Source organism: Malaclemys terrapin, chromosome 6, assembly GCF_027887155.1.
Source record: "Malaclemys terrapin pileata isolate rMalTer1 chromosome 6, rMalTer1.hap1, whole genome shotgun sequence".
Classification (NCBI taxonomy): domain Eukaryota; kingdom Metazoa; phylum Chordata; order Testudines; family Emydidae; genus Malaclemys; species Malaclemys terrapin.
Genome location: NC_071510.1, coordinates 85,547,111 through 85,572,717, shown reverse-complemented (window position 1 = coordinate 85,572,717; position 25,607 = coordinate 85,547,111). Strand labels below are relative to the sequence as shown.

Below are 25,607 nucleotides of genomic sequence, written 5' to 3'. Positions count from 1 at the left end.
ACTTTCTATCACCTTCTTCGAAAGACAAAATTGTAGCCAAATGAATGATAGGAAGATGTTTCATGGAGGTAAAGTTAATAGAATACTGTGCGTGGAATGTGTGACTTAACACCATGCTTCAAAATGTTTTCATCTAAATGTATATTGTCTTCTGCTAGAAATGCGTTATCTGATATTTCAGACAAATGTCTCTAACTTCTCTGAAGCCATGCCAACAAAGATTTCAGGAATGGAATCAAAGCTATGCCCTGGCTTTGAGTTACTAAATGTGACACAAAACACAAGCCCGATGAAATCAGCTGTAACAGTTTCTAATACGTTTGGGAACTGAATGTTTCAGCTAGTACCAAGTTAAAGACGTTGGAACTTAGCTTTCTCATGCTTGATCAGAACTTGCGATTCCAGATAGACTGAAGGAAAAGCATATATCAAGTGCTTCTCTAACTACGGCTCTGTTTCTTATGCAGAACGGATATGGAGAGGTAACTTACCTGTACCGGGAGGTTCTTCAAGATGTGTGGTTCCTATCTGTATTCCACTGAGGGTTATGTGCATGCACCATGCACCTGGAGTTTTTCAAAATACTAGTGTCCGTTGGTATGCGCATGCGTCCTTGTATGCCTTGTGGTTTCATCTGAGGCGATAAAGGGTGGGGTGGACCGACGGTATCTTCAGTTCCTTCTCCACCGCAGATCTACCAGATCCGCAGCAGAGGGGAAGGAGGGTGGGTTGGAATACAGTTAGGGACCACACACCACGAAGAACCTCCAGTTATAGGTGAGTAACTGTTGTTCTTCGAGATGTGTTGCTCATATCCATTCCAATTAGGTGTGCGTGCACAGTCATCGTAAAGTTTTTCCCTTCGCTATGGAGCCCCCTGGAGTGGCGCCTCCATGGTGGTGAATATAGGACCCTGCTGACCCAGCGCCTCCTCAGTTCCTTCTTCCCGGCTACTCCGACAGAGGGGAAGTCAGGTGGGTTTGGAATGAATATGAGCAACACATCTCGAAGAACAGTTATGAGAAGGTAAGTAACCGTTTTTCTTCTTTGAGTGATTGCTCATCTCGATTCCAATTAGGTGACTCCCAAGCCCTACCCAGGAGGTGGAGTCGGAACTATGGAATCACTGACTGGAGCACCGCTCTGCCAAATGCTGCATCATCTCTGGCGCATTGGGTGATGGCATAATGAGAGATGAATGTATGCACCAAAAACCATGTCGCCACCTTGAAGATCTCTTGTATTGGTACTTGGGCTGCCGAGGAAGCCTGTGTCCTCATGGAATGTGCCGTAAGTGCCGAAGCTGGAACTTTGCCTAGCTCGTAATATGTCCAGATGCAGGATGTGATCCACGTTGAGATTCGCTGTGATGAGACCGGGAGACCTTTCATCTAGTCCGCCACAAACAGCTGGATCAAATTACGGAACGGCTTCGTGCGCTCGATGTAAAAGGCCAGCACTCATCGAACGTCCAGTGAGTGGAGCCTCTGCTCTTGGCGGCTTGCGTGAAGTTTAGGGTAGAATACCAGTAGAAAAATGTCCTGGTTGGTGTGGAATTGGGACACCAACTTTGGAAGGAAGGCCAGGTGAGGTCTGAGTTGTACCTTGTCCTTATAGAAAACCATATCAGTAGGGGGTCTGATTTGAGGGCCTTTAACTCAGATACCCTCCTAGCAGAGGTAATGGTGACTAGGAAGACTACCTTCCATGACAGGTAGAGGACCGAGCAAGTCACCAATGGTTCAAGCGGGGGGCCATTAGCCTGGAGAGGACCAGGTTAAGGTCCCACGCCGGGACCAGTTGTCGAAATTTGTCGGTATAGATATTCCAGAACCTTGAGGAAACAGACCATGGGGTTGGCGAAGACAGAACGCATGGCCACTCCCGGGTGAAAGGCCGAAATGGCTGCAAGATGCATCTTGATGGATGACATTACCAGGCCTTGCTGTTTCAGGTGTAGTAGGCACTCCAGGATGAGAAGAATGGGCACCTGAAGTGGGGGTGTGCTGTGTTGAGCATACCAGAATGTGAACCTTTTCCACTTTGCCAAGTATATAGCCCTAGTGGAAGGTTTCCTGATGCTGAATAAGACCTCCCTCACTGGTTCTGAGCATAGGAGCTCCATGGGGTTTAGCCATGAAGCTTCCAGGCCGTGAGATGGAGGGACTGTAGGTCGGGGTGGTGAAGGCGACCGTGGTCTTGGGTGATCAGGTCCAGTAGGAGTAGCAACATAATTGGGGCGTCTATCAACAGCTCCAGGAGCATGGTGTACCAGTATTGGAGACCACACCGTTGCCACCAGTATCACCACCCGTCCCTGCTGGTCTTGAGCAGGACCTTGTGTACGAGTGGGAACTGCGGGAACGTGTACAGCAGACGTCCTGTCTAGGGGAGGAGGAACGCATCTGCAAGCAAGCCCGGGCTGTGTTTTTGGAAAGAACAGAATTGCAGGCACTTTGTTGCTTTGTGTGATGACCAGATCGATCTGGGGAGGTCCCCACCGCTGGAAGATGTTGTGTATGATATCCGGGTGGATGGACAACTCGTGGTTGCAGAAGGATCTGCTGAGGTAGTCCGCTAGCTCATTCTGTGCCCCTAGAAGATAGGACTCTTCCAGGTGAATGGAGTGGGCTATTCAGAACTCCCATAACCGGAGGGCTTCCCGATATAGGGGAGAGGAACGAGCTCCACCCTGCTTGTTGATATAAAACATGGCAGTGGTGTTGTCCATCATAACTGCCATGCACTGTCCATGCAACTGCGCCTGAAAGGTTTGGCACACTAGTCGGATCGCCCTCAGCTCCTTGATATAGATATGGAGCGAGAGCTCGTCCTGAGACCAAAGGCCTTGTGTCTGGATGTCTCCCAGGTGTGCGCCCCATCCCAGCGCAGACATGTCTGTTACCAGGGGCAAGGAGGGCTGGGGGCTGTTGAATGGGACTCCCTCGCATATGGATTGAGGGTCGAGCCACCAGAGGGACTTGAGGTGGAATAGTGACCACAGGGTCCAGGCTGTCACACCCTGGACAGTAGACCAACACAAGCCACTCTTGGAGGAGTCTGAGCCTCATTCTGGCATGCCGGACTATGTACGTCCATGCTGCCATGTGGCCAAGGAGACTCAGGCATACCCTTGCTGTAGCGGTCGGGTATGGCCTGAGGCCTTGTATGATGTCTGCCATTGCTTGAAAGCGGGCCTCTGGTAGGAATGCTCAGGCCTGGACTGAGTCCAACAGCACACCGCTGAATTCTATTCTTTGGGTCGGTAACAAAGTTGACTTGATCCACCTCTTGAAGGTGGATCTGACGAAACAGACTTGAGACTCCACCTGTTCCCTGGAATGCTCTCTTGAGCAGCCAGTCATCGAGGTAGGGATATATCTGCACCTGCCTCCATCAGAGGAAGGCTGCTATGACCGACATGCACTTTGGTGAACACTCAGGGGGCTGTCGACAGGCTGAAGGGGAGGACCGTGAACGGATAATGGTTGTGGTCGACCACAAGCTGGAGGAATCGTCTGTCTGCAGACCGCATAGATATGTGAAAGTACCCGTCTTTCAGGTTGACAGTAGCATAGCAGTGTCTCAGATCCAGAGAAGGGATAATTGCACTCAGGGAGAACATGTGGAACTTCAGTTTTTCCATTAACTTGTTCAGTCCTCGCAGGTCTATAAGGGGTCTGAGGCCCCCCCCTTGGCTTTGGGAATTGGGAAATATTGGGAATAGAATCCCTTGCCCCTTAGCTCCTGAGGAACCTCCTCCACTGCCCCTATGGCGAGGAGCATATGCACCTCCTGGATAAGGAGTTCCTCGTGAGAAGGGTCCCTGAAGGAGGACAGGGAAGGGGGCTGGGAGGTAGGGGAGGAGCAGAATTGGAGAGAATATCCCACTTCTCCCATGTGAAGAACCCAGCGGTCAGATGTTATCTGGGACCAAGCATGGTAGAAGCGGGATAGGCAATACATGAAACAGTGCTCTGTGCTCTCTAGGAAAGCCTGAGGAATGTAACCAGGATTTCTTCCTCATGATGATTCCACTAGTTTTTTTGGGGAAAGTTTGGAAAGTGTGTCACCAAGGATGAGAGAACGCAGAAGCTCCGACTCAGACCATGCGGCGGTGAGAAGCAACTGATGATGCGGTCAGTTCACCCCACCCTTTATTGCCTCGGGCAAAACCACAAGGCTATACAAGGGCACATACACGGACCAACGGACACTACTATATTGAAAAACTCTGGCTCTAGGCGCATGGCCCATAACCCTCATTGGACTATAGAAGAGACCATCACTTGAAGAAGAACTTCTGATTAAATTATATTAGCAAATAAGTGCTCATACTCAAGAGGAAGAAATTTAACAATTAACTTTCCATCTTTGAGTTCTTCAACACTAGTCTAGATAAGTGATTATAGTGCTTTCCTGTCAGTAGAGGAAAACAGAGTACCTGCAATTATTTCACTTACCCTCCACTTACAAGGAACTTGCCATTTCAGAACCACCAGTAACAACTAGAATGACCCAACCAGGACATTCTTCCATAAATGAATTTTCTTGGCCTCAGATTTGACATTTTATAAAACTTGAGAGAAGGGGACTGGATTGTTGTAGGAGAACTCAGGAAGCAAGAGTTTGACAACTAAAATACTACAATATTATTTTTTGGCTATGCATTTATCCTAGCAAGTAAACCTTAAAGAAATTGTTAGGGTGGACTGTTATTCTTCTCACTCTACTACTTTTGCATTACAGAAAAATATATAGGGCAGTAACGCAAACACTTAAAAACAACACTATCAAAAAGAAACAACTGTTCACAAACTTAAAACAGAAAAAAAAGAAGGAAGCATGTACTGATTTCGGGGAGTCAAAACCAAGATTGTTGCTCAGTCCCTTCTCCCCTTTACCTAACTGCTATATCCTTGCAGAATTCCTATTTATGGCCTATCATCTTCCCACCTAACCCCAACAAATCTTTAACTCACTCCAATGCTCTCATTCCTTCTAGCAAAAAGATAAAGAGTCTAGACTACTCTCCACAAGGCTTCCCCCTCCTGGACCCTAAGTCTTACCCTACTACATCTTGCCTTTTGAACTCCAATACAAGAACTCCCTTCTGGATCAAACTCCCAGCTTCAGCAATCACCTGATTTCCCACAAGAACATGCAAACACATCTACCTTTCCCCACAAAAGATCACTTTCTCTTCCCAATACTCACCTTCAAAAATCTTAGAACACCCATGCCTACACTTGTCAATTCAGGAATCTCACTGGTGGAAACAGAACAGTCATCCTAAATTTATCTTGCGTGTCCCAAATTACTTTTAAAAATATGCAACTCTCATTAACTTCAAACAGACCTACTTCACAATGATTCTATAATGTATTACTCTTCAAATTCTTTGTCCCTTTGGGGTCATCTAAAATCAAACTTGACTGGATGCAAATAATCCAGCACTTACCTGTGCAGTTTCCGTCATTTTCTTTTCAAAGTCAGATTTAGCTGCAGCATACTTTTCTACATAGAGTTTATAGGTATCTGTAGCTTTCTTTGATTTTATTGATGCCTGTAAAGAACAGATTACACAAAAACTATTAGAACACAATTATATTTTTCAATAAATTTATTCCAACGTAAGGCAATTTATATTTATCATTATTGAAAAGATGAAGATGGGGATGATTTATTCCAAAATGTCCAACAGGGCATGAGGCAAAAGATAGTAAAATGTGTTTTATTAAGATTCCACTGAATGGGAATTTAAGCACTTATAATAAATGATCGTATTTTTATTCAAACCCCATACTGTACATGAAATACATAATTGGAAGTGACATTTCAGGGTGCACCTGATCTTGGTGAAATGTCATAAAAGGTAAAAGATAATTACAAGTCTGACATGAAAAGTAGATAACTAGAAAGTGGTGAGTAGCAGAGCTAGGAGGGAGAAAAGGCAGCAGAATACATGTTTCTGGGTACCGACTATTCTGGGGATGGAACAAGAAAGAGGAAAGGAAGTACATAATGTTTCCACCCCTCAGCTCATAGAGAGCCGAGAAGCCTTATTAGATTTCCCCAGTTGGCACTAGCTAATCCATACATTGTTTGTTAAAGTATTTTAAGAATTTTGTACATTGCTATGGAGTAAATGATTAGCTCATTTTAGACATCACAAATAAGATGTTTAACTGAAGAATAAGGAAAAGGTGCAGGAAAAATGCAGGGTCAGAATATAGAGCAAATAAGATGTAACAGTTTCAAATAATATTTAAAAAAAACTATTGGAAGCCTCAAGAGGCCAAAAATGGGAGAATCTGGTTTCGAAAGGGTAAAAATAAAGAAAACAGAAAGTGTAGAAAAGGGATTCAAAATTGTGCTGGATTCTGTGTCACTGGAAATGTTAAAAACAAGATTGAACGTTTGTCTAAAAAAGACACGCTCTAGTTCAGGGATGGGCAAATTTTTTGGCCCAAGGGCCACATCTGGGTGGGGAAATTGTATGCAGGGTCATGAATGTAGGTCTGGGGTTGGGGTGCGAGAGGGAGTGCGGGGTGTGCAGGAAGGAGCTCAGGGCAAGGGGTTGGGGTGCAGGAGGGGTGCGGAGTGTAGCGGGGGGCTCAGGGCAGGGGGTTGGGGTACAGGGGAGTTCAGAGTGCAGGCTCCGGCCTGGCACCGCTTACCTCAAGCAGCTCAGGAGTGCCAGCTGTGTGCAGAGAGGCTAAGGCAAGCTCCCTACCTGCCCTGGTCCCACGTCGCTCCCGGAAGTGGCCAGCATGTCTGGCAGTGTTCCTCGGGGTGGGGTGGGGCAGGCAGCTCCGCCGCGTGCTGCCCTCACCTGTGGGTACCACCCCCGAAGCGCCCATTGGGTGCAGTTCCCTGTTCCTGGCCAATGTGAGCTGCGGGGGTTGGTGCCTGCAGGCAAGGGCAGTGCACGGAGCCCTTTGCCACACATACACACACACACAAACACTAACCCCCCAGGGGCCGCGGGGACCTGGTGCCAGCTGCTTACAGGACAGGAGTGGCACAGGGCCAGGGCAGGCAGGGAGCCTGCCTTAGCTCCACTATGCCACGGTGCTGGCAATCCCGTGGGCTGGACTGAAAGCCCTGATGGGCCGGATCCAGCCCGCGGGCCGTAGTTTGCCGTCCCCTGCTCTAGTTCAAATAGGAATTAATTCAGGGAAGTCCTGTGACCTGTGTTATACAGGAGGCCAGACTAGATGATCACAATGGTCCATTCTGAACTTCAAATCTAAAATAATTTCATTATTTGAAACCACAAGTTTTTTTTCCTTTTTGTAGGTATTAATAATCTTAAAATATATTGGTATGGCAGTGCCTCTGTATTAAGTTGGGTTCAGTTTTTCATGTAAAGTAGGGATTTGACCTTTTTAGTACAAAGAACACTTCTCAAAATTTACGGCATATAATCCATAAGTGAAGACTGAATTTTCTGAAGGCTTTGTACTCTTACCAGTTTTGAGTTACAGTTAGTTAAAAACAGAACTTAATATTTTTTCCTAAGTGTCTCAGCTTTTTTGCAACCTTTTGTTAAAAAAAAAAAAACAGGTGATTTCTCCTTAAACTTTCTGTACATTTAGAACTCAAACTAGAGTTGAATCCTTAATTACAACCCACCATGTTTAGATATATAAAGTTAATTACTGTTGTGTATTTTCTTTGTTGTTATAATCACAATTGGCTCTTACACAAAATAACCACTATTCCCCACAACTCTCAATCAGACTGATGCGACCCACTGAAACTAATCATGTCCTCTGTAAAGATGGCAACTATTTCACTAAAGACTTAAAATATGAAATAATACTATCCCTGTAAAAAAAATGGCCACTATCTGTCATCAATACCAAAAGAATTAAAGCCAGATTGTCCTCAAGAAAAGGATGGTTACATTCTGTGTGCTGATTAGAAAACAAGACTGAAAACTGAGGGGGATAGTCTACCGTGAACCTCAGTTCAATCGGGGGGGGGGGGGGGGGGGAGGGGTAGCAGCCAGGGCTCCAAAGGAAAAGAAACTAAGGGTATGCCTGCACAGCAAATCAATCAATCAATCTAAGCCATGGCTGCAAGTCTCAGTGCACCAGTCAACTGACTCAGGCTCATGCTGCACAGCTAAAAATTGCAGCGTACACATTTTGGCTCAGGCTGGAGCCCAGGCTCTGAAACCCGGTGAGGGGGAGAGGGTCTCACTGCCCAGGCTCCAGCCCTAGTCCGAACAGCTTCATAGCTCTTTTTAGCACTGCTGCACGAGCCAAAGCTCTAGCTCTGAGACTGGTTATGTGGGCCTTTTTTTGCTGTGTAGAGATGTACCCTAAGAGTGCTGGACCTTTCCAGCCTTTGCCAAAGCTCTGTGGCATAGACAGAAATTCCTCTACTCCGAGGAATCATGGCTGGTCTTGCACAGCAGAAATGGCCCTCAACGAGCTCTCCCACACATCAAGAAAACAGACATGACTGTACTGGAATTAAAGAGGGTAGAGATGGGATGCACCAGTCCCACCTACGGTTGCCAATTTTGGTTGGATGTATTCCTAGAGGTTTCATCACATGGCAATCTTTAATTAAAGATTAATCTTTAATTCCTGAAACCCCAGGACAATCCTGGACGGTTGGCAACCCTAGCCCTGGCCCCTTCCCATTCCTGACATACAATTAATCCCTTGACCCATGCTTTATTATTCCCATGCCTTTTTATCTCCACAAACCATAGGGAAACAGAGGAAGGGGACATTCCTGCCCTCCACTTTCCAAATACCCTTCTGTACCTGCAGTATTAAAAACTCATGATATTTCATAAACAAACACTTGGTTTAAAAGAAATTAAGGTTGTGCGTGAAATATCCCCAATTCAAATCCTTAAAAAGCAAGGAAATGTCAAGTTATGAGACTTTTAAGCTAGGACTTATTTTATTAAATTTAAAAAATGGTTTAAACTTGAAACAGCAGATAATAAATTAACAGTCTAAATGCTGCATCTATGGTTTATAATACAGACAAAAATCAATTTGTGCTTTGAAGAGGGAAAACTTAACTACTTTATGAAACTTACCGAGGAAAATTATTGAACGAGTGAATAGCAAATAATCAAACAAAATCTTTAGAGTTCTACAAGCAGGATGTTTGCATGTGTACACAAACACACTCAACAAGCAACTGTTGGTACTCCCTTTGGTAGATTTACTGTAACTAAAAACTTGGCTGTCAGTCAAAAAAATATTGTAAAGTCATTACAAATGGAGAAGTTCAACATTTTTGTGCTAACATAACAGGGAGCAAGATGAAACCATAACACAAGCTAGTACTAAGATTTTAGTGTCAGATAGTTGCTTAAGGTTACCCAATTTGGTAATAAGATTTTTCAAATACTTTCCTTTCAGATGCCTCAGTACAATATCTGTTCAATGTTTGATTGTATGATGAACTTTCAGTAGACACCCACTATTGCACCACAGAGGTGCATATTCTCTGTCTTCTGATAACAACCGTTTCCCTGTTTGTGATATAAAGATATATTCTGTCCTCCTAAGGTGGTCATAGACCACTCTATCCAGAGTTGACTGGTACAACCTTTGGTAACATGTCTCTGAAGTGTTTTGAGGGTGTACTCTTTTGAGTAAAATGGAATCAAAGAGAACATAATATAGACAGAGCTGGTAGCTCCTAATGGGAGCACTGTTTCATGCAGCTGTATATTCAGCCAAAGCCTGAACAGTCAGTCATTAGTGTTTAGTGAAGAGTTGGAGAGTGTGCCAAATGACAGCCTTTGCATGAATCATCAACCCATACTTCAACTTTCTCCACTCACAAACTGGACATTACACAGCTTGAGTGTTCTGATTCTAAGAGTATAAGACACTTCCAGAGACATGTAACCCTCCTGGACATTGGATCTGATCTATTCTGCTATAATATACCTTGAGGCTTTTAAGTCCTTTCATCAAGCCTTTGATGAATGGGTCAACTAAATTTGCCCTCCTGCAGAGTTCCAGTCTATCTAGGTAAACTATGGCTTTTCCTCCTGGGCTGGGGCAGACGCTAAGAAAGGAGATGTCCTGGTTCAAGTGAAAAGACAAGATGACTTTAGACCAAAGACTAGGACAAGCTCAAAGGACAATTTTGTTGTTGGTGAAAATCTAAGGAGAGAGGACAGACAGCAATCCTATTTGCTGAACCAAGGGGATAGTCAGCAAGAAAACCACACCGAAGATGAGAAAACTCTAGTCCAATAAGTGGAGGGCCTCAAATAGTCAAACAAGGATTCACATAATCACTGTAGAACGAGGTTAAAACTCCAGAGTTAAAACAGGGGATCTGAAAGGAGGTAGCGAAATATCACAACTTTCAAGAAACAAAACAGATGGAAGGATCTCACTGTCCCCCAATCCAATGACTTTTTTAGGATGCTAAATCCCAACATTTGGGCTTCTTTAGAGCTGGGGGCTAGTCCCTTGTAAATGTAGTCCAGCTAGCAGAGATCATTTGGCCTGCACCAGGCAAGAGAAAACTCTCCGCACCAAATGGTAGGCAAAGGAGGTATTCTTTTTGCATGAATAAAATACCGTCAAGGCTACCCTGTCCGAGGTACTCCTAAAGGAGTTATGGTGTCTTGTCACAGACCAGGGCCAAGAGACTTTGGGTTTCTAGATCCGGATGCTGGTGCCTGCCAAAAATGTGGTGGGACAGAAGAAGAGGGACCTTGCTCCTTTGGGACAGGATTAAGAGATCCATGTATCAAAAACTTCTTGATCATTTTGGAGCAATAAGAATTAGTCTGGGAATTACAGACTACCTCTTGATTGACCAGAGGAAAATGGAAGGGAAGACATAAACTAAAGAAAACTCCATGGAATGGCAAACCCATCCTTTGCAAAGTCAGTTGATTTCTCCTTCCTCTGCAGCCGATACGCAATCAACTGATATTTTTTTTCCTTTTTAAATTGAGATCAGATCCATGCTCAGGTTTCTCTTCCTGCCAAAAAACTTCCAACATCAGCAACCCCACAGCTGGGAGCACTCCTGATCTACTGAACCAGTCCCACTGGGCAGTTAAGTGGGAGGAATGTGGAGATATTTTACTGAAAGAAGGATCACCTCTTGCCTATGAGAACATGAAAGTAGACCTTCCCTCAGCAAGTTTAGGGTATGTCTACACTGCAATGAAAAGCCTGCAGCACCGAGTGTCAGACCACAGGTCAATTCACTCTGGCTTGTGGAGCTTGGGCTGCAGGTCTAAACAGATCAGTGTGGACGTTCCTGCTCTGGATTGACCACGTGCTTTGAAACCTAGCAAGGGGAGAAGGGTCTTGGAGCATCTGATTTTAATAAGGGGGAGGGATAGCTCAGTGTTTGAGCATTGGCCTGTTAAACTCAGGGTTGTGAGTTCATCCTTGAGGGGGCCATTTAGGGATCTGGGGCAAAAATCTGTCTGGGAATTAGTCCTGCTTTGAGCAGGGGGTTGAATTAGATGATCTCCTGAGGTCCCTTTAAACCCTAATATTCTATGATCTGTACTCTTATTTTTAGCCCCACAGCCTGAGCCAATTGACCTGGGCTCTGAGACTCGGTGCTGCAGGTTTTTCTTTGCAATATAGATACACCCTACGTCTCCAGTTGCCACCTTGGCATTACTGCTGTGTTGCGAGATTCTGAGTATGCGTCTTCTTTTGATTAAGTCCTAGAACATTAACAGGCCAAGCATGACTGTCACAATTCAAGAGTGATTATATGAAGCTTTGTCTTCCTTTGAACCAACTGAGAGCACAAATAGGCTCTCCACCCTGTCAGATTTCACATTTGTGGTAAACTGGATTCTACTTTGGGCCCTAGAAGAGGGAAACTTGTCCCCGGCCTGGTATGCACTGTTCTCCAGAGATGGGTTTATCCAATCTCATCTACTATTCAATTTCTTACTGGCTGGAAAGGTTAACCAGTACCTCTCTTTGTTCCAAATATCTAGGATTCATGATTAAATTCTGTTATGTAGTTATTAGTTTAACAGTTTAATACCTCTTCAAGCCATTTCAGTATAAATGATATCTTTGGCCAGGCCAGTTTTTTCCAACCTGGAAAAATCTCCCTTCATCCTCATTTCATTCTCACAGAAAAAAATTAAATTGTTAAAGAAAAACAGGAAAATAGCTTAGGAGGTCATTGGCATCTTAAGACAATGAAGCTAAAAGAAAAATGAATGAATGTTAACTTCTGTCAGTAACTTTCTGATTGTATTATTATCCAGGCATTAGGATAACAGTAAATAATTACTTATATCAGACTCTAAAGCAAAAAATGTATTCATCTAAGCAAAATAGAAGCATAACCTCAACTCATGTATTTTAAAATAAGGGAATTTGGTATTTACATATTTGACTGCACTAGATTTAATAAAAAGATGTAGCAGGTGCTGAAAAGGTTATACCCAATTTCAGTAAATGCCAGCAAAAAACTAAATAAAAACTGCATGATGTGTTTAAACTACAAACAGTTTGCACAACATTTAACAGTGAACAGGTCAATTAATCAAGAGACAAGGCATTGAGAAAATAGTGTTTACAAACGCCTGTTTCACATGAAACAGGAAAGATTAAACTTATCTATTGCAATTTTTGACATTGAATATTTCTCTTAAAGTAATAATAATGAGCCAATTCACAAAATGCATCATAAATTACTAAACAACTTGACAAAACACTGTATTTAAATAAGGCTTTGCAAAATTACCTTGTCAATTTCTCTTTGTGTTGCTCCTTCCTTTTTCAAACGTTCTTGTTCCACACACTTAGTATTATAGTTCTCTTTTGATTTCTGTAGGGCCTGAATGATACTCTGAATGTTTTGCACTGCTTCCAAAGTTCCTGAAACTTCTTCTTTAGTCTGTCAAATATCACATACTTGTCAAAAATGACCAGTTTAATATTTTAACTGTAACAAATAACTGAAAACACATAAAATGGAGAGTGAGTAACCTTTTTATGAGCTTTGATTTGTTCATCTCCATACTTCTGCACTTCTTTTATTAGCTCTTGTAATTTCCGGACAAGCTCCAAGTGACAGCTTGCTACTTTTTCTGATGATATTTTGAAAACATCCCAAACTGGTGCAAATGTCCTAAAAATAAAGGTTATAGGGAGGAGAAACATTATTTAATGTTGAATTCAATTTTTTTCTTTTTAAAACCAGCTACAATTTTATAATAGAACCCTGATATACTTATAAAGTGCACTGTCCTCTAAGAGTAATGACATAAAAATAGCACATTCTTATTCAAATCCATTCCTTTTCCTATTCAAAGTCCTCTCTACTAACTTCAAAGACAAAATTAAATGTTTACTGCTTTTTTCCTCCTGTTAACCATGCACAGTCAACATAAATAAAACAGAATAAATCAAGCTTACTCAATCTTATCCATTGTAAGTACAAGATATAAGTTCCAATCTGTTATACCCACATAAACCCACTGAATAACAGAATTGCACAGATGTTACTAATCATACTAGTGATATTGCAAGTAAAACACCCATGTGGACTCAGCAAGATTGAACATGCGAGGCTGGCTGTTTTCAGAGCAGAACCTCACTAAGGATGGTATGAGACTTTTAGATGCTTATAATGCAGAAAAATTACTTGTTTGGCTGAAACTTCATGCTTAATTTTAGCCAATAGCAAAAATTTTTGGAAAGTCACAGGAAAATCTGTTGTCATTATCAGATAACTTGAAAAGCTCAAAACAAAACCCTTGTTTTAGCATACTTGGCTAAAATGACGTTTAAGTTTAAGATCCTATATTCAGTGGCTTACACTTTCTAAAACAACATTCTGGACTGAAATTTCTCAAGCCTGTTCTGGGCAGATTTTTTTTCTTTTAGATATCTTTAAAATCATAGTCCATATTAATGATGCAGTGACGATCAGAGACTGAAATAAATGCAGGCAAAGTCTGATGAAATAACTGAAAAAAATTATCTTTGTCATTAAAAAAATAAGGAGTTAAATACAAACACTACAGTAGCACCATGTTAAGGTTGCAGTACTAAAAAGGAGATTCAGAATTAATGTTCAAGTCCATTAGTGTATCCCTGCAAATATGCATTAGAATATTCTTTCCCTCTACAACAGCTTCCCCGTTGTTATCAATATCTCCCAGGGCATAGCTGAGAGCCTCTACCCTCATGGAGTTGGGGAAATAGCTATGAGCAGGGTCTTCAGACATTTACGGACACATTTCCCCTCTCCCCCAACTTTTGTTTTTCTTCCTGACTGAGGCTGAATCTATTTATATAAGGAGGAAGGAAAATATCTTGGGTAATCAGTATAAGTTAGCTACGGCACCAGGACAGAGTAAGTGTGAGGTGCTTGTTATAGGGCAGGGGGGATTGAAATTAACATTCTGTATTTCTGACAATTTGCAGTCTTTGTTGTTTGTTTCTATTCATCCTACCTTTTCTGACTGTCCGCTCTCTGGAGCAAGGTTCGATATATATACTCATATATTCATATATACTCTCAAAGAAGTCATCTTAAAATTTAAAAAAGTACTGTTGTATTAAAAATGTCATACTTGAACACTGAACATGACCCCCTACAGTGAATCTTGCCACGTGATATTTCTAAAGATGGTGTCATTTCAAGCATAAACGATTACAATTTTTTTTAACTTTTAAGAACAGATTCACTAGCACACAAAAGCAGCACAAATAAGCTAGAGAGCATTGCCCAGTTAAGCTGTATGTACAGTTACTTTGCTGTGCAAAGCAGCCAAAATGTATTGGTGATTCTGTCCAGTTTTGTCATACTACTGACTCATCACAACCAATAGAATTGTTGCAAGCAAATTAGCTATAAAAGGAAGGATAGTGATTGGTTGAGTTACCTTTGACACCACAATGGACCCACTTAAGAATTAACTGAGCTATTGATCTGACCCTGTCTCTAGCCAAATAACAATTAGATACAACTATTAATTTAATTTCAACTTAATTTCCTAAATACAGCCTATGCACAAGATTTCAATGAATTCTACCTATATGGAAAGGCTGAAGACTCTGTTTTTTCTGTTACTAAAATAGCTCAGGACAAAGAAAATACTGACACAGATGCTACATTTCTTATAGGATGCATTTTTTATTTAATTTGAAACTAACAAATTTACTCTGAATTTTCTGAAAATTCAATCTGTACTCAGAGAGTACCTGCTGTAACTCTGGGGAAGATCTATTGTATTTTTCATACATATCAAATCCCTGCTTTAGTACAAAATGGAATTCAACCTTAATTATAGAGCCACAACAGCCATCTTTATAATTGTTCCTCCAGTAAGACTGTATGAGTAAATGGACTTGTGAACCATTTTATATTTAAACTGCACCTTTTTCTATAATCCTTTTTTCATATATCCATATGGATTTTATAACTGCTGCATAATCATGTAATTAAAAGCCTTATTGTCATACAATGCATTTTAAAAGATGCCAGAGTTAAGGCTGTTACTAGAACTTTAATTCTGTTAATGCAACATTCAGGTTGAAATCTTAATTGCAAAAGGTTCAGGGATTAATAATTTTTCTTTTATACAAATATTAACTTACCCAAGCTGCGTGTAATTGCTTGCTGATTTGGCTAGCTTTGTCATTGACCTTGAATATGCCTCCTCTATTGTAGCCCTGTTAAAAACAAAACATACAAAGTTCCTAATGTTAAGTAATCCAAATGACAAATCAATAAAGCTATTAGGATCTATGAAGATATGTGCTTTAAATGTACAGCAAAGGAAACAGCTTACCATGTATTGTTTTAAAATAACAAAGGCAGTGTTTTCAATGCACCCTCATAAAATCCACCTCCAAATTACATTGTGTGTGCTAAAAGTCAGAGATGGTGAATAGTGTTGCAGAATGGTGCTTACAAACACCGAAGAAACTCAGCTCTTATGGTTCTTTTATCAAACTGTCTCAAGAGCTTCACAATAAGGTGGGATGGGGGAGCCATTCTGCCTCCATACGCTGCTGAATGATTTGCCAAAGGCTGTTTTAGTACCATAAATTTCTGAATTATAGAGTAGTGCAATTGTAACACATGCTTTTACAAGATATTAAATGACATTCAAATAGACAAATAAACAAAGAAATCACACATTAATTGGTGAAGTAAGTTGCACTAAAAAGGTATTTAAAAGAGACATTCTAAGAACTAGCTCATCTTTTAAGATCCCTCTGAACTGCTATAATGGCATACTGTGATTTTATGTGTTGTTTGGGGTTGGAGTAACAGCATGGTAGGAATAATGTCATCATGGTATTTAGAGTGCTTTTGTTTGAATGACCTGAGAAATATTTTTGGAGAAGCTCATCTGTATATACTGAATTTTTTCCCCCCTTCATTTAGTGAGTTGTCTTGATTATAGCTGCTCACTGCTGAAGTGGTGGTTTCTGATTTTCCCTTGTAATGGGACTTTCTAGGCAAAGGCATTTCCTTTGGTAATATGATACCCAGAAAGAAGTAATCACTTGAGAAATTTCACCAGAGAGCATGAAGATCAATTTATTCAACTCCCAGTAAGATGACTAAGGAGTAGAAGACTCTGTATATGAGTTCCCCTCTGTCTCATCCCTACCCTCCAAAACAAAGATCCAGCCTAAATGCTGGACTCAGTTTTTATCTAATTTTGATAGGGAAGGGGCTACATTAAATACATTTTATAATTCAAACAAAACAATGGGTCAAAAAGTTGACGTTTTACCTCGGATTTAAAAAAATATAAGATCTGTAGAACATTTTAAGAGGCATTATTGGGACATTAAAAACAGATCTGCAGATATCTTTCTAAGAGAACACTTCTATGAGTAAGGGCTTGGATTGTCATTTAAAGCAAGGGGCTTCAAGAGATCATCATTTTATTACTTTGTGTGTTTATTAAGAAGAAATTTAAATGATCAAATTTGAAACTACAAGACAGAAAAGGCTTTCCACTTACAAACATGATAGTTTATTTCAAAAAATGCTTTTTTACTTTTTAAGGGTCACCAAGTTAATGTTACCTGATGTGACATGGGAAACACAAAGTAAATCTAAAAACTTTATGTACTAGAAATTTGCCAGCTTAATTGTTTATGCATTGCACGTCCAATCATTGTACGTTTTCCTTTTTCCTCCTTTTTGATGTTTCTGCTCTTCTATTAATTGTATGGCTGAACAATTTGTCCTTGATTATACCACATTAGAAAGGCCAGGTCTACACTATAAACTTACATCAGTATAACTATATCACTCAGGGGCAGGAAAAATCTACACCCTTAAAAGACGCAGTTATACCAACCTAAACCCCGATGTAGACAGCGCTATGTCCACAGGAGGGCTTCTCCTGTCAACATAGCTACCGCCTCTCGTGGAGGTGAATTAACTATGTCGACGGGAGCTCTCCCATCAGCGTAGCAGCATCTTCACTAAAGCACTGCAGCTTTTTACGTGTAGACCTGCCCAAAGACAATTAAAATGTGTGTTTATGTATTTTTATGTATTATACACACACACGTTTATTATAATAATCATATATTATTTCCTAGATTTGTCAGGTTATAAAGATGGCTCAGTGCCTTATTCTACACAAAACTGACCAAAAGTTTGTGACCTTTTCTCCAATTCAGACCTTGCCAGCCTTTTATCTATGACTTTGTTACCATGAGGCTGGCTCACTACAATGTACCTGACTTGAGGATGCCCATAAATATCACCATAAAGTCTTACTTGGTGCAGGATGCTGCTGCTTTCCATCATGAGCATGTAACATTTACACTTCATGCTCTCCATTAACCATACCTGTTTGCTTCCTGGTACAATCTGATGTGCTGGCTACATTCTATAAAGACCTGAATGATCTGGGATCCATTTATTTGAGAAGGTGCCTCTCCTCAATCTGCTGCATATTTAAGATTAGACGTGGCACAACTGTTGATTCCTTCCTGTGAAATTCACTCTAACAGCTGCTCTGAATAAGTTTACTGACTTCAAGGTGCAATGCACCTTGTGGTCCAGCAGGGTTTAAACTGAGTTTTAGGTACCAGTAAGGTGGCTGCTTGTGTTCACATAAATTAGTTGTTAAATGCATACAAAAATAATCCAAGCAGTCACATAGCTCATCTACAATGTATCCCCAATAGTTAAACTGGGGGTTTTCAAAGAAGAGGGAAAATCGTGGGGCAGCGCACCTTTTCTTTGCTTTTCATCCCTTTAAGAGCAAAACTTCTACTAGAAAACTGAGCCAAAATAGAGTGAGGAGTCCTAAGTTTCAGTGGAAAGGAGAGTACCAACTCACCAACATAACGAGGATGGTTTTAAACTACGTCCAAAGCAGTCAGGTAACAAATGCCCACAAACGGGTATAAAAAAAGGTGACCTTAACAGAGGGATAGATACTGAGGGAAAATGAAGAATTACAATAGGGTCATAGGAGGAAGAAGAGGGCTAACAGTGGGGGTATCTGCTCAACACCTTAGATACCTATACACAAATGCAAGCCGTATAGAGAATAAAACAGGAAGAAATGGAAATATTACAACATAAGATTGTAAAATAAAATTATGACAATTGGCATTACAGAGTTGGTGGGATAAATCTCATGACTGAAATATTGGTATACTGAGGTATAGCTTGTTCAGAAAGGCCAGGGAAGGAAAAAAGGAAGGAGGTGTTGCATTATCCATCAAGAATATATACACTTTTATAGATTCATAGATTCATAGATTCTAGGACTGGAAGGGACCTCGAGAGGTCATCGAGTCCAGTCCCCTGCCCGCATGGCAGGACCAAATACTGCCTAGACCATCCCTAATAGACATTTATCTAACCTACTCTTAAATATCTCCAGAGACAGAGATTCCACAACCTCCCTAGGCAATTTGTTCCAGTGTTTAACCACCCTGACAGTTAGGAACTTTTTCCTAATGTCCAATCTAGACCTCCCTTGCTGCAGTTTAAACCCATTGTTTCTGGTTCTATCCTTAGAGGCTAAGGTGAACAAGTTCTCTCCCTCCTCCTTATGACACCCTTTTATATACCTGAAAACTGCTATCATGTCCCCTCTCAGTCTTCTCTTTTCCAAACTAAACAAACCCAGTTCTTTCAGCCTTCCTTCATAGGTCATGTTCTCAAGACCTTTAATCATTCTTGTTGCTCTTCTTTGGACCCTTTCCAGTTTCTCCACATCTTTTTTAAAATGCGGCGCCCAGAACTGGACACAATACTCCAGCTGAGGCCTAACCAGAGCAGAGTAGAGCGGAAGAATGACTTCTCGTGTCTTGCTCACAACACACCTGTTAATGCATCCCAGAATCATGTTTGCTTTTTTTGCAACAGCATCACACTGTTGACTCATATTTAGCTTGTGGTCCACTATAACCCCTAGATCCCTTTCTGCCGTACTCCTTCCTAGACAGTCTTTTCCCATTCTGTATGTGTGAAATTGATTTTTCCTTCCTAAGTGGAGCACTTTGCATTTGTCTTTGTTAAACTTCATCCTGTTTAACTCAGACCATTTCTCCAATTTGTCCAGATCATTTTGAATTATGACCCTGTCCTCCAAAGTAGTTGCAATCCCTCCCAGTTTGGTATCATCCGCAAACTTAATAAGCGTACTTTCTATGCCAATATCTAAGTCGTTGATGAAGATATTGAACAGAGCCGGTCCCAAAACAGACCCCTGCGGTACCCCACTCGTTACGCCTTTCCAGCAGGATTGGGAACCATTAATAACAACTCTCTGAGTACGATTATCCAGCCAGTTATGCACCCACCTTATAGTAGCCCCATCTAATTTGTATTTGCCTAGTTTATCGATAAGAATATCATGCGAGACCGTATCAAATGCCTTACTAAAGTCTAGGTATACCACATCCACCGCTTCACCCTTATCCACAAGGCTCGTTATCCTATCAAAGAAAGCTATCAGATTGGTTTGACATGATTTGTTCTTCACAAATCCATGCTGGCTATTCCCTATCACCTTACCACCTTCCAAGTGTTGGCAGATGATTTCCTTAATTACTTGCTCCATTATCTTCCCTGGCACAGAAGTTAAACTAACTGGTCTGTAGTTACCTGGGTTGTTTTTATTTCCCTTTTTATAGATGGGCACTATATTTGCCCTTTTCCAGTCTTCTGGAATCTCTCCCGTCTCCCATGACTTTCCAAAGATAATAGCTAGAGGCTCAGATACCTCCTCTATTAGCTCCTTGAGTATTCTAGGATGCATTTCATCAGGCCCGGGTGACTTGCAGGCATCTAACTTTTCTAAGTGATGTTTAACTTGTTCTTTTTTTATTTTATCCGCTAAACCTACCCCCTTCCCATTAGCATTCACTTGTTCTGAGACCCAGAAGGAGATCAGAGGCAGACCAGTTGAAAGTCTGTGGGTAAAAATAAAAGCAAGGGAGGAGTGAGGGGAACAAGGATTATGTCAAGGTAAAGGTCTACCATAGATCACAAAAACAGGAGGAGGTTGATAACAGTAAAGATGCAATAGCAAACTAGTCTGATTAGGAGGAAAGATTGGAATAACAGCAAGAGACCAATATAGTTTCATCAGGAGCCCTTTAATGACCTGAAAATAATAAAGAAATCCTACGAAAAGTGGAAACGAACAGATTGCTTCGGATGAGTATAAAAGAATACCACATGTATGTAGGTACAAAAGAAAGGCAAAGACACAAAATGAGTTACACCTAGCAATGGACATAAAAGGCAATAAGAAAAAGTTCTATAAGTACATTAGAGGTAAGAAAAAGATGAAGGACAGTGTAAGTCCACTAAGCGCAGAAGGAGAGCTAATAACAGAACATCAAGAAGGCTGAGATGTTTAATGCCTATTTTTCCTTCAGTCATCACTACTGCCTGTCCTTCCCTTCTCACATTTACCTCCAGACTTCTTCCCCTTGTCCAGATCTATTCCGCCCCCAACAATCTTCTATTCATTGAACTTTTTGAAACTTTGCACTTTTAGAGAGAGGTAAGGGATGGACTCTGTGTACACAAATTTGCAGAAGGACAATAGGGTTGAGATCTGTTATTTCTCACTTCTATACATTTATTTATTTATTTATTAAAAACATTTTTGCTGTTAACAAGCATGTTATCTCTGGAGACACAAATCCACAGTTTGAGAACTGCAAAACTAAGTATCTTCTAAACTGACCACTGAGTCCCATTGGGTAGACACAAAGATTAACCTAAATAATCTATACAGAAGCCTCTGGAACCCCATAAAATTGGGTCCCTAATCCATGAACTATTGGAACTCATTTACAAAACTTTTCTTAAACATTACATGAATATATTGTTTCATACTGTAGAATTAGAATTTATAATCCCTATTCCATGATGAGATATCTTTGAGCTATAATGTATCTTAATTAAAACTATCTTTAGATCGGATTTTTTGATAAAATGCTTTTTGAGGAAAAACCTATTTAAATAAAAAAAATCAGATTTTTTAATTTTTTTTAAAAATCATTGATTTTTATCCACCCTGAGCTTAACACAATTAATATAAAAATAAGGGAGAAGGAATGCAAGCCAAATTAGGAAAAAAGCACAGGTTACAGAAAATTTAGATGAATTAGATGTATTCAAGTCAGTAGTGCATGATGAAATTCATTGTAGGACATTTAAGGAACTAGCTGAAGCAATTTTGGAACAGTTAGCAATTATCTTCAAGAACTCATGGAGGACAGATGAGGTCCCATAGGACTGGAGAAAGACAAACATAGTGTTTATCCTTAAAAAAGAGAAGCAAAGAGGATCTGGGAATTATAGACCAGTCAACCTAACTTCAATACCTAGAAAGAGACAGAAACAAATTATTAAGCCATCAATTTGTAAACAAGTAGAGAACAGCAGGATGATAATTAAAGACAACATGGATTTGTCAAGAACAAGTCACAGAGACCAATCTAATTTTCTTCTTTGATGGGGTTACTGGCTTAGTGCGTGGGGGGGTAAGCCGCAGATAGGATATATCTTGATTTTACTAAGTATTTCGACTCAGTCCCACATGACATTTTCCTAAGCAAACTAGACAAATGGGGCCCAAGTGAAATTACTATAAGTTGGGGTGCACATTTGGTTGAAAGACTGTATTCAAGGAGTAGCTGTCAATGGTTCACTGCCAAACTGGGAGAACATATCTAATGGAATCCCACAGGGATCTGTCCAGGGTCCAGTACTGGTCAATATTTCCATTAATGACCTCGATAATGGAGTGGAGAGTATGCTTATAAAATCTGTGGATAGTATCAACCTGGGAGTGACAGCAAACACTTTGGAGGACAGGATTGGAATTCCAAATGAGCTTGATAACTTGGAGAAATGGTCTGAAATCAATAAGATGAAATTCAGTAAAGACAAGTGAAAAGCACTATATTTAGAAAGGAAAAATAAATGCACTGCTACACAATGGGGAATAATTGGCTGGGTAGTAATACTTCTGGTAAGGATTTGGGGGTTATAATGGATCACAAACTGAATACAAGTCAGAAATGTGATGAAGTGTAAAAAAGGCTAATACTATTCTGAGGCGTATTAACAGGACTATCCTATGTTTGAGTTGGGAGGTAACTGTGCCACCCTACTCTGCATTGGTGTGGCCTCAGCTGGGGTAATGTGTCCAGTTTTGGGCACCACACTAAGTAAGAAGTGAACAAAGTGGAAAGAGTCTAGAGGAGAGCAAGACAAATGGTACAAGGTTTAGAAAACCTGACCTGTCAGGAAAGGTTAAAAAAACTGGGCATGTTTTCTCTCTTGAGAAAAGAGAACGGGGATCTAATAACAGTGTTCAAATATGTTAAGGGCTGTTATAAAGAGGACAGTGATCAATTGCAAATAGGCTTCCAAGGGAGGCTATGGAATCTCAGTTATTGGAGGTTTAAAGAACAGACAAACACCTGTCACAGATGGTCTAAGTATTCATAGATTCATAGATTATAGGACTGGAAGGGACCTCGAGAGGTCATCGAGTCCAGTCCCCTGCCCGCATGGCAGGACCAAATACTGTCTAGACCATCCCTGATAGACATTTATCTAACCTACTCTTAAATATCTCCAGAGACGGAGATTCCACAACCTCCCTAGGCAATTTGTTCCAGTGTTTAACCACCCTGACAGTTAGGAACTTTTTCCTAATGTCCAACCTAGACCTCCCTTGCTGCAGTTTAAACCCATTGTTTCTGGTTCTATCCTTAGAGGCTAAGGTGAACAAGTTCTCTCCCTCCTCCTTATGACACCCTATTAGATACCTGAAAACTGCTATCATGTCCCCTCTCAGTCTTCTATTTTCCAAACTAAACAAACCCAGTTCTTTCAGCCTTCCTTCATAGGTCATGTTCTCAAGACCTTTAATCATTCTTGTTGCTCTTCTTTGGACCCTTTCCAATTTCTCCACATCTTTTTTAAAATGCGGCGCCCAGAACTGGACACAATACTCCAGCTGAGGCCTAACCAGAGCAGTGTAGAGCGGAAGAAGGACTTCTCGTGTCTTGCTCACAACACACCTGTTAATGCATCCCAGAATCATGTTTGCTTTTTTTGCAACAGCATCACACTGTTGACTCATATTTAGCTTGTGGTCCACTATAACCCCTAGATCCCTTTCTGCCGTACTCCTTCCTAGACAGTCTTTTCCCATTCTGTATGTGTGAAATTGATTTTTCCTTCCTAAGTGGAGCACTTTGCATTTGTCTTTGTTAAACTTCATCCTGTTTAACTCAGACCATTTCTCCAATTTGTCCAGATCATTTTGAATTATGACCCTGTCCTCCAAAGTAGTTGCAATCCCTCCCAGTTTGGTATCATCCGCAAACTTAATAAGCGTACTTTCTATGCCAATATCTAAGTCGTTGATGAAGATATTGAACAGAGCCGGTCCCAAAACAGACCCCTGCGGAACCCCACTCGTTACGCCTTTCCAGCAGGATTGGGAACCATTAATAACAACTGAGTACGGTTATCCAGCCAGTTATGCACCCACCTTATAGTAGCCCCATCTAATTTGTATTTGCCTAATTTATCGATAAGAATATCATGCGAGACCGTATAAGACGGTTACTCACCGTTGTAACTGTTGTTCTTCGAGATGTGTTGCTCATATCCATTCCATTAGGTGTGTGCGCGCCGCGTGCACGATCGTCGGAAGATTTTCTACCCTAGCAACACCGGCGGGTCGGCTGTGGAGCCCCCTAGAGTGGCGCCTTCATGGCGCTGAATATATACCCCAGCCGACCCGGCGCCCCCTCAGTTCCTTCTTGCCGGCTACTCCGACAGTGGGGACGGGGGGCGGGTTTGGAATGGATATGAGCAACACATCTCGAAGAACAACAGTTACAACGGTGAGTAACCGTCTTTTCTTCTTCGAGTGCTTGCTCATATCCATTCCATTAGGTGACTCCCAAGCCCAACTTAGGTGGTGGGGTCGGAGTGAGACATTGCTGTGTGCAAAACCGCTGATCCGAAAGCAGCATCGTCTGTGGACTGCTGCACTAGTGCATAGTGAGCTGTAAATGTGTGGACTGATGACCAAACCGCTGCTCTACAAATGTCCTGGATCGGAACTTGTGCCAGGAAAGCCGTCAAGGAAGCCTGGGCCCTCGTGGAGTGAGCGGTGAGGTGCGGTGCTGAGACACCTGCCAGGTCATAGCAAGTCCGGATGCAAGACGTAATCCAGGAGGATAGGCGTTGTGAGGAGACCGGTGAGCCTTTCATTCGGTCGGCCACTGCAACGAAGAGTTGCGTCGTCTTTCTAAAGTGCTTTGTGCGGTCAATATAGAAGGCCAGGGCCCTTCGTACGTCCAGGGAATGCAAACGTTGATCCTGGCGAGTGGCATGTGGTTTGGGATGAAAGACCGGGAGAAAGATGTCCTGGTTGATGTGAAAAGGAGAAACCACCTTAGGGAGAAAGGCAGGATGTGGACGAAGCTGCACTTTATCCTTATGGAAAACTGTATAAGGGGGCTCGGATGTAAGCGCCCTGAGTTCAGAAACGCGCCTTGCTGAGGTGATGGTTACAAGGAAGGCTGTCTTCCAGGATAGGTACAAAAGTGAACAGGTGGCCAGTGGCTCGAATGGAGGACCTGTGAGCTTGGAGAGAACCAGGTTGAGGTCCCACGTCTGAACGGGCTGACGTTGTTGTGGGTACATCCGGTCTAAGCCCTTGAGGAATCTAACGACCATCGGGTTAGAGAATACCGAGGACGCGAGTTCCCCTGGGTGAAAGGCCGATATAGCGGCCAGGTGAACTCTAATTGAAGATATCGCCAACCCCTGCTGTTTTAGGGAGAGGAGATATTCCAAAATGAGAGGAATGGGTGCCTGCAACGGGGACATGGCTCGTTGTTCACACCAACAGGAGAACCGCTTCCACTTGGCCAGGTACGTGGTGCGTGTTGAGGGCTTCCTACTGCTCAGCAGAATCTGTTGGACAGAGTGTGAGCATTGCTGCTCTGCCTGGGTGAACCATGGAGCAGCCACGCCGTGAGGTGGAGTGATTGCAGGTCGGGGTGACGCAGCCGGCCGTGGTCCTGAGAGATGAGATCCGGACACAACGGAAGCGG

The 25,607-nt window shown here is 41.8% G+C and overlaps 1 protein-coding gene across 2 annotated transcripts in view; it reads right to left on the bottom strand.

Annotated features, from left to right (window-relative positions):
- Positions 1–25,607, bottom strand: part of FCHO2 (FCH and mu domain containing endocytic adaptor 2) — a 227,181-nt gene that overhangs the window by 158,779 nt on the left and 42,795 nt on the right. For both annotated transcript variants that reach the window (XM_054033090.1, XM_054033091.1), the window contains exons 3-6: positions 15,603–15,677; positions 12,984–13,125; positions 12,739–12,891; positions 5,462–5,566 (exon numbers count right to left, since the gene is read on the bottom strand). In XM_054033090.1, the coding sequence (XP_053889065.1) occupies positions 5,462–5,566; positions 12,739–12,891; positions 12,984–13,125; positions 15,603–15,677 (475 nt within the window). The remainder of the gene's footprint in view (positions 1–5,461; positions 5,567–12,738; positions 12,892–12,983; positions 13,126–15,602; positions 15,678–25,607) is intronic.